The 10,265-nt window shown below is 42.3% G+C and overlaps 1 protein-coding gene across 1 annotated transcript; it reads right to left on the reverse strand.

Annotated features, from left to right (window-relative positions):
• Positions 1 to 1,944: 1,944 nt before the first annotated feature.
• On the reverse strand, positions 1,945 to 6,389 carry tacr2 (tachykinin receptor 2). Its single transcript, XM_062520316.1, has 5 exons — positions 5,995 to 6,389; positions 4,445 to 4,639; positions 3,256 to 3,406; positions 2,810 to 3,006; positions 1,945 to 2,191 (listed from the first exon to the last, which is right to left on the reverse strand). Exons 1-5 carry the CDS (start codon positions 6,387 to 6,389, stop codon positions 1,945 to 1,947), a joined length of 1,185 nt encoding a protein of 394 aa, XP_062376300.1.
• Positions 6,390 to 10,265: the final 3,876 nt, after the last annotated feature.

Genomic DNA, 10,265 nt, shown 5'->3' on the forward strand with positions numbered 1-10,265 from the left:
CATTGTATCAGATATGGTGGCAGTGGATCACTGTGACTGTTTGCAGTGTGTAGATTTGCCATTGTTTGTAGCTACACCTCACAACACATATATTTTGGCCCCCAATACTCTCTTGCAATATTACATGAATATACTGTATACTTCAACATCTCTGCAGCTTCATATCATACATGCCACTGACAGCATCCTATTTTGCCATCTTCTTCACTGATTTGTTCTTTATGAAAGTCTACAGAGCATTTTCTAAATCCACTATCCCATATGAATCACTACGTTGTATTTTGAATCTTTCTGTGCCCGTAAATCTGAGAGAAAATCCTTTACATTTCTGTGCATCTCCATCTTGATGTGTCCCTCAGATCCTCTGCTTTTATCTCTTCAGTAAGGCAATTCAGTGCACACAGTGAGGTGCCTCACCCTGTCAAAGCCATCGGCATAAAAGAACATCTACTGTACGTATCCTCTTGTTGAATGGGAAATAACTTTCATTTAAAATTACATTTGAAAACTCTTTTGTGGATGGCTCGGCATGCCCATCGCGTCCAGCCACAGACAAGATCTGGCTACACTCACTCACCAGCTCATATTATCAGTCCTGGCCATGTTCCTTTTTAATTTTCTCCCTTCACTCTCAAAATGAATGTGTCCAGATAGGGACAACACAATTTGTGTTGTTTCCAACACATTATATGTGTTGTTTGTTTCAAGAGTGCACACAGTGTGTTGAAAACAACAAAAACCGTCTCTCTTCCTTGTTAGCATGACCTTCCTCAGAACACAGTCCTCTTGATTGACATTCCAATTTTGGAATAAGCACACAATCTGAAGGAACCAATCTGCACCTGACATCGTCTGAAATGGGGGCAGCATCTTGAAATTGTTGCTGGTCTTGATTTTTTATCCAGTGTTTAATTGTCTTTGCTATAAAATTTAAATTGATCATTCAAATTCGTATTGATTCCAGGTAGATGTGAAGTAAGCTTTTAATAATACTACAAGAAGGGCTTTTTGTTTCCGTGAATTCACTCTTACAGTGATGCCTTGCTTATTCCAGACCTTCACTGGTCGTTGCATGTTTTTGTATCCCAGGTTAATTTCCAAATGTTCAGCACTGCAAATAGCACCTTCACATTCCTTTTCTCCTGTAGACAATGAACAACGCGTCTTTCATAAAGCAGGAAACAATTCACCTCACTCTCTCCCACTTCAGCTTCTACTGTACATTCACATGCACTACCTGGCTCGCACGTCCATTTAAATAACGCGTTTAATAGCTAGCAATTCACACGCACCAGGAGGCCACTCTCACTGAGCAAATGAACACTTCATACTGATCTCCTGCTATTTACAGCACTGACGACTTCCTCTTCTCAGCGTGTGGACAATGGGTGCCTCTCATCATGCCTCCTCGATCCTCGATGCTCGATCCTCGAGGGGCGTTCCCACTGATCTATAACTAACACTGGATAGACTATCCCATTGTTTCCCCCCCATCATTCTTTATGTAGATCAGTGAGGATCGAGGCATCGAGGAGCGAGGGAGGACGTATAAACGCTGCATGAAACGCACCCAATGACTTAAAGCACCCAATGACTCAATGCACACCATCCCAAAAGACCCAAACACAAACACAAATGCCAATGTTCACGATAGACAGACTGACTGACTGATTGACTGATTGGCTGATAGATAAGGCTTGGTGCATATGCCATTGGAGTGCAGTTTGAACCGCACTCCCTGTGTCCTTATTGTCAACTGATGTTGACATACTGTATGAAGGTTATTGAGTGTGGTTACTGAAATGGGAATCAGTTGCTCCGTCCAGGCCATATGTGCCCCATCCATCCGCAGTCCATTATCTATGTGTGTGTGTGTGTGTGTGTGTGTGTGTGTGTGTGTGTGTGAGAGAGAGAGAGCGCTGGGGGGGGGGGGTTCTGCTTTGATCAGGCTTTGATGAGCTTGGCCACGGTGTCCTCGTGCTCGTGGGCGTGGGCGTGGGCGTTGCCGTGGTTGCGGGCGTTGCCGTGGTTGCGGGCGTTGCCGTGGTTGCGGGCCGTGGCGCCGGTGTTCTCGGTGCGGTAGCTGCGGGTGGTGTGGAACGTGCGCATGTGCTGCAGCTCCATGTTGTCCTCCTCGGACACCTTGACGAAGGGACACCAGCGGAACGCTTGCCGGAACCCCGAGCGGAACCTGGGATGTGATGACAAACATTCAGCAGCTCCGCGGAGTGGACACTTCCTCACAGACAGCAATGTTGAGAGAAGGCTTTTTTAACGCTCAAATCTCTTGTCACTTGTCTCATAGTCAATTTACAATCATTTCATGCTTGAGCGCTTGTTCACTCAAACATTGGAAGGTTAGCCAAAGGTGCTACTGCTGACAACCCAACAAGAGTTCTCCATCACATCATTTTACTGAAGGCAATTCAATCTGACAGCATCTAATAGCTCAACTGACATCTCTCCACACTGGGATCATTTGTATGCAATAGGAACATTGAGACTTAATGCATTATGCATGGCGCTGCAACTCTGGCACCCTGTGGCTGTCATTAAGAAGATTCCTAAACAAATTAACACCACATGATTGTTTGATATTTCATGGGTTACTAATCAGTTGACATTCTGTCAATCAACCACTGACATAAAACAAATTCTCACACTTTTCTGCGATATATACTGCACTATTCTTTGGTAAACCACAGCACAGTGAGCGCATTCTGTCCCCACATCTTTGAACCAGGTACACACACAGTGATTCCAGTGCGACCGGATGAGTTGCGGAAGTTTGGTTTGGCGAGCCACCCACCTCTGGTTGAGGCAGCAGTAGATGATGGGGTTGTACATGGTGGAGCTCATGGCCAGCCAGAAGATGGCCAGGTAGACCTGCTGGATGTAGTGCTGCTTGTAGATGTCCCGGTTGAAGCTGCCCAGGATGAAGTAGATGTGATAGGGCAGCCAGCAGGTCGCAAACGTCACCACCACCACGATCATCATCTTCACCACCTGGTTTGGAAGACAGGTTGAATCATTTGGGCATATTTATTCTGTTTTATATCTCTCTTTAAATCAGTTTTGGTGAACTCAAATTCGATTAGCTAAATTAGATTATCTTTAGTGGACCTAGTGGTTAGGCTATTTTCTCTTCCATTTGTACTGAATATTCTGACATTACATGATGGAGCTGGCAAGACATTATCTGGTACTTTTATGAAGTTTGGCTGAGTCTGTGGCTCAGAGATGTTATTTGCTCACCTTGCGCTTTGCCTGAATTTGGTTTTGGTAATGATCAGACGCTTCTCCTGGGATCTCACTGCCCCACAGCCGGTGGCCAACCAGACTGTAGGTCACCAGCATCACCAGCAGGGGGAGCAAGTAGATCAGGATGATGACTGCTGATTGGTATCTGAGGGACATAGGAAGAAATAAAATCAAGTATACTTATTTTTAATCCAAGTGTACACTTTTGTTCCAATGCAAAATCTATAGCATGGATAATATCAAGTGATAACTATTTCAGGAATCAATATTATATACATCGTGGCATCCAGGCACATCAAATGAAATCAAAACTTGTTTTTTTGCTGGTACACATTAGTCCACATACACAACCATATACAGCAAGCCCACGGGAATACAGTCTATAGACCCTAGAATTACATAGATTCTGTAGAATCTATCATACAAGGAGCTTTTGGTAAAAGCTACAACTCTTCCCATCACAGTGAGGACCTTCACAGACACATCACAGTGAGGACCTTCACAGACACATCACAGTGAGGACCTCCACAGACCCATCACAGTGAGGACCTCCACAGACACATCACAGAGAGGACCTCCACAGACACATCACAGAGGACCGTCACAGTGAGGACCTTCACAGACACATCACAGAGAGGACCTTCACAGACCCATCACAGTGAGGACCTCCACAGACACATCACAGAGAGGACCTCCACAGACACATCACAGAGGACCGTCACAGTGAGGACCTTCACAGACACATCACAGAGAGGACCTCCACAGTGAGGACCTTCACAGACACATCACAGACACATCACAGAGAGGACCTCCACAGACACATCACAGAGAGGACCTCCACAGTGAGGACCTCCACAGACACATCACAGTGAGGACCTTCACAGACACATCACAGTGAGGACCTCCACAGACACATCACAGAGAGGACCTCCACAGTGAGGACCTTCACAGACACATCACAGTGTGGACCTTCACAGACACATCACAGAGAGGACCTCCACAGTGAGGACCTTCACAGACACATCACAGTGTGGACCTTCACAGACACATCACAGAGAGGACCTCCACAGTGAGGACCTTCACAGACACATCACAGTGTGGACCTTCACAGACACATCACAGTGAGGACCTTCACAGTGAGGACCTTCACAGACACAGTCGGTGCGCGCGGCTGATGACTCACATGAGCTGGTGGACGCCTCCGTAGTCGTCGGGCCACTCCACCATGCAGACGGTGCGCGGGGCGTAGAACTCGGTTCTGGCGAAGAAGCACTGGGGGAAGGCCAAGGAGCACGCCACGGTCCAGATGACCGCCACCACTATCCGCGTGCTGGTGGAGGACAGCCTGGGCTTCAGCGGGTGGATAATGGCCATGTACCTGCAGGAGACACACAGAACAGGCAGTCCTACAGTGAGTGAATGAGTAGGAGGCATGGAGCCGCTTCCCCAGGCTGCTGCCTCAGGGCAGAGGGTGCTGAGAGGGCTCTCATTTGCTCTGCGCTGAGGTATCATGCCATGAGAGTGAGGAAGAAACACGCAAGGTTAGCATACTGACTTATTAGTAAGATTAGATTAGATTAGATCACTTTAATGTCCTTTAAAAAAGGCAATTTGTATTACAGCACAGCGAAAGACATGATGACATAGACTACAGACATCAATGCAAGACAAACACACAAGAGACACATACAGTACAAATACACACCACTTTGTTATCTGCATCAGGTTAATACAACTGATAAATAAATAAGATAATAAATAAGAGGCAGATATATGTAACAGCATGGAGATGGTAAGTATGTGTCTCCCATATCTTGTTTAATTGAGTAATTGCTATAGGAATGAATTTTTTGCTCTATTTAAGTAAGTGCCTCAGTCAGGTCTTACATCTCTCAAAATGAGGTGAAAGTGGCCATTTGGGCAAGGCCTAAGACATAGTGGAGTCTGGAGCAATTCATTGTGAAATTTGTTTTTCTGTGTGAAATGCTGATATGACCCAAGTATTGCGCAGTGATTCTCAAGGTCAGACCTTACCAAAAGTGGTCTACAGCAAGTTCAAAATAAAAGTTTTATAAAGTTAATATCAGTAAATGCCACTTACAGTCAATATGTTTCATATCCTTTTTTTTATATATATATATATTTTTTATGCGAAGACATTAAACACAAATACACTCTATTTTGGTTTCTTGAAGAGAATGGGTGTGAATATTTTTGATATTGCATGTAGACACAATACCTCAACCTCTACAGCCAGCCACACTTGGGGTCATTATATGTCTGGACCACAGACTCTTTCCTCTACTCGCAAGAGGGTGAAATGATCAAAAGAAGTCTGAGGTCTCAGGAGGAGCCACAGTGGGGAGGACTGCTCATTCTTAAAATGCCCTTTCATTTTCTGGGCTGGTGACATATGGTCTGCGCAAAGCACTCTCTCCTCTAATCTAATCTCTGAATGCAAAGTAAAGTGGAAATGGTAGGGATTTGGCATGTACTCTTAAATATATCCCAAAAAAGGTTTTAGACAAATACATCAGGTGTTTACTGCGCGTTAATCATTCATTCGTTTGGAGAAACGGGCGCGCGCTTGCGTCTGGTTTCCCAGCTCTGCGCTCAGCCCCCGCGCTATGCCATTCTTATCAAATGTCTCTACTATAACTATTCGTCAGGCTTTGTGAACGATAAACAATTCAAATGAGTAGATTTGAAAGGATAGGGTTTTTGGTGACTCACCTGTCAACGGCTATTGCTGCCATTGAGTATATGCTGGAAAACATGGCAGTGATGGGGAAGAAGTTATGAAATTTGCAGTATCCTAACCCAAAGTACCAATCGTTATGCAAAGCATACACAAAATTAAACGCAGTGTTGAAAGTTGCCATGGACACGTCCGAAAATGCCAGGTTGACAATAAAATAGTTGGTTACTGTCCTCATTCTTTTGTGCGCCAAGATTATCCAAATGACAGTAACGTTTCCAATGACTGACACGATCACAATTAGCGAGTATGCAATCGCCCAAAGTGCCACTTGCCAATCTGGCTGTTCAAAGAGATTTACGGTGGTGTTATTGACATCATCCTCGTAAAAAATAGTTGTAGCCAAGAGGGGAATTGAAGTTGTATCCATGTCAACATCTGCCAACGGCTACCGCCTGAATCAGATCGGAATTTTCACATCAGCCAACATCCTTGACTTTTCATGGTTCCAGTCGACTACCGACAGCCCGATAAATGGCCCTTATTACAACACGCGTCAATTGGTGGCTCATAGTGTTAACACAGAGAAAGGTGATCTCCTGCCTCAAATGCCCGTCTCCTCTCCAGAAGAATAAATCCAGCACTGCCGTCAGAGATGCCTGGTGCGCTGTTGGGCAGCCGGAGATCTTTGGCGAGGTTTGGCTGTCATAGGCGCAACATCTGTTCGGAGCGCAGAGGGTGTGCCAATTTAGGAGCAATGACGTTACAACGTGAACGCAGATTCCACGATATGATTTATGCCCACGGGCGAGATATCAAAGTTAAATGCATTCCTACGTGATTAAAAAGCAAAGCGTCGTGCGCTAAGATAGAATTCTATTTAAAATAATGTGGAAAGTTATTCATTCCTAGCCTTATGTGGATGCATTTGTGAGAAATGGAAGTCACACTAGTTATAACCCCATATTTACATATTAATTGCAAACTGAACTGATTTTGCTACTGTGCATGCATGGCCAAATGGACACTACTTCTATCTATGGGAATAACTAACTAATGGGGTCTGCTATGGCCATGTGAGCCTCTCCCTTGCCTCAACACTTGTCCAAGAAGCTTATTTCTGTCCATAAACACCAGGTGCGCAGTCTAGAGTAAAGGCCAACAAGCATGGCCAATAGAGGTTTGTATCACCTGAAGAATTTTGACAAAAATCCAAAAAACATTTCCTGCAGCAAACAGGCTAACAGACAGACAGACATGCCCTTGTTTGACTTTGTCTTTCATTACACCATGTTTGTGGTGTTTATTTATATAGCGCATTTCATACACAGAGGTCACTCAATGTGCTCTACATACAATACAATAGCTTATAAAAGCATAGGAGGGCAATAGTCAAAGAATAGTTTAAAACATTAAAAAATGATAATAAATAATAATAATAATAATAATAATAATAACAGAAAGTGATAGTCCTGAATAGTCCTTCGTATCGATTTAGCCCCAGATAAACAGGATTTGTTAAGATGCACTTAAAAAGCATTTAGTCATGCTCCACAGGTTGAGCACACTCTACACGGGGTGCTTCTAATTGCCTTCTCACTAAACCGCTCTCAAACGCACAAACACATGGAGCACATACTGTATAGCAGCATAAACCAAGCTGCTCATGAAGGCTAGAATCATTTACATGTTGGAAATGTTCCATAACTTTGCTGTACTTATTCTATAATGTTTATTTATTTATTTGATCTCTGAATTGGGGTAAGTGTAAAATATCCACAGACAATTTTCCTGTTTTAGTCGAAGGTTGATGGAAATGGATCTGGGGGCAATTGACAGATTTTCTTGAACATTTCCAGTAATACAGTAATGTTATTCCCACAGTAATACAACATACTATTGCAGCTGCCAACTCTACAGATTAGTGATGACCTTCTAACGATTCCTGTTTGCTCCTTTACTTAGGTTCCATAATTGAATCCAATTAATACTCTCCAGTTTGCAGTGAATTGCAATCAGAATTATAGATAGATAGATAGATAGATAGATAGATAGATACTTTATTGATCCCCAAGGGGAAATTCAAGGTCCCAGCAGCTTAAGACACCACACACAACATACAATACAATGTAAACAGGAAAATACAAAGCAAATCCACAAATCAACATGACTAAAGGAGCAGTAAAATGCTGATATCATTTTAAGTTCTGGAGAGGTTCAACAAGTATCAAAAGGGATAGAAAGGAGAATGAATAGGTCTGTGTTGTTAAATACAAGCTTCTGTATCAGTGTAAAATAATCCAAGACTACATTCACATCTGTTCATCTAGCAGATGTTTTTATCCAAATAATGCAGAATAGCATTTAGGCCAAATTGCAGAGGAGATTTAGGAATTACTGTTGCATCAGTCAATCTTATGAACGTGTACATTATATGTACTAGTCAAAGTGGGTAGGAGAAAGTGGTAGAACAGGGGTCTCCAACCTTTTTTCCTCCCAGAGCTACTTTGACAAAAATGGACACGGCCGAGAGCTTTTTTTCCTCCGAGAGCTACTTTCAGAAAATGGACACGGCCGAAAGCTTTTATGTTAGTAGAAGCATGCCATGTACTGTATTCACACAGCTGATCTTCACACAAAACCACTGAATGAAATTTGTATGATTTTTAAAGGTTCCTTTCAATTCATTTACCTTCTCTCTTTGTAGACAGTGAATTTGATTTCATAAGAATTGTAACATGGTTCTCAAGTGACTGCATGGGTTATCAGATTCACTAACATTTTCCTCAAATCTTTTGGAGAGCTACTGTAGCTACTTAGAAACAGGTTGGGAGCTACTGGTAGAGATAAGAACATAGTCATTGTAGAAGACTGTTTTAGGAATGCAGGTTAGAGAATATAGCTAACATATTGAGTCAGCCATCTCATTTCACTTCTTTTCTGTCACAAGTTGGGCCATTTCTGGCATCTGTGACTGTATGAACTCATTTTGGCTTCTTGTTTGTTTGATCGTGTGTCTTGTGTTTTTGCTATCCATGTGTTCCATACCTGCATCTCCGTCTGTTTTTGTGCCATTTTCTACCCCCCCCCCCCTCTCTCTCTCTCTCTTTCTCTCTCTCTCTTTTATATTTACTTGGAATTCTGCTATTTTTTTGTTATTTTTCAGCTTTTTGATCTAGTTTTGACATGTTTCCAAGTTCCAAACGTTACCTCTACACTTGATACAATTTCCGTAGTAGCCTACAGTGGTTTAATCATTGGGCTACCACCCTAGCCGTCTGGTTTTGATTCCAGACACCAATTTTTTTGAGAAAAATATGAATGCCCATGACAGTCCAATCCAATCTGTCAAATAGATAGAAACATTCTACAGTACATCAAGCTTACCATTTCCCTAATTTCTTGTAGAACAGTTTGTAATAACCTTTCGGTGAAAAAAGTTTAAACATTTCATGTTGTGTCGTGTGTGTATGTGTATAGACAGTATGTGTAGATGTGTCACACAGGCGATCGGCCCTGGCGCTGGGATATTGAGCTATACCCTGGTGTTCTATAATCTGTAGAGATAATGCAGCAGCCATACAGCAAAGGCACCTTGAACAGAAGGTATTTTACAGGTGTATTACATACACAAATGTATGAAGTGAATAAAGGTGAATTGGAGGTATCTTACATGTTAAATGGACACCAGGTAATCTTTTATAATGATAATGAAAAATATTTTGGGGAATTTGCATATTTGAGCTCTGTATGTGATGTGTAAAATGTTTTTCAAGAAGCTGTGAGAAACTTAACATTTGAAAAAACTTAACATTGTGTTTTATATTGGCGTAGGTCAGTTACTGCCCCCTGTCCTATTCAGTTATATTCTATCTTTAGTTGCATTATTGTTCGACCTAATTGTATTTGCAATTGAAATTAAATCAGCAGTAAAACCACCAGAGCCAATCTACTTCAAGTCCTCACCTACTTTGCATGGCAATGGCTTGCAATTCAATTTGTTCATTTCGGTTAAATGTTTGAGACTTCTGCAAATGGACTGTTATTTATCAAGTGTGTGTCTGATCCACACTGAAACATTTCCCAAATAAGATTGCACGTAAATTATGGGCCAATTCAACAAATAAAAGGATTTTTGAAATTCAACAACTTTGACATTCTAAATCACATTGATATCAGGGTGCCAGTCAACTGTAAATTACATTAATTTAGTTCAGTCATGTAAACAAGAAAATGATGATGTACCAAGTGTCAACAAATGCGGGATGTTTCACAAGGCTGCCAATTTTCACCCATAAATGTGTTG

This window comes from Sardina pilchardus, chromosome 18, assembly GCF_963854185.1.
Source record: "Sardina pilchardus chromosome 18, fSarPil1.1, whole genome shotgun sequence".
In the NCBI taxonomy this organism is placed as follows: Eukaryota; Metazoa; Chordata; class Actinopteri; order Clupeiformes; family Clupeidae; genus Sardina; species Sardina pilchardus.

Excerpts from the sequence above, each read along its gene's own strand:
- tacr2 (XM_062520316.1), bottom strand. The coding sequence starts at position 6,389 with ATGGATACAACTTCAATTCCCCTCTTGGCTACAACTATTTTTTACGAG. Across the intron at positions 3,407-4,444 it reads GGAGGCGTCCACCAGCTCAT|ATACCAATCAGCAGTCATCA; the intron begins GTGAGTCATCAG and ends TATGTCCCTCAG. Across the intron at positions 2,192-2,809 it reads TACTGCTGCCTCAACCAGAG|GTTCCGCTCGGGGTTCCGGC; the intron begins GTGGGTGGCTCG and ends ATCACATCCCAG.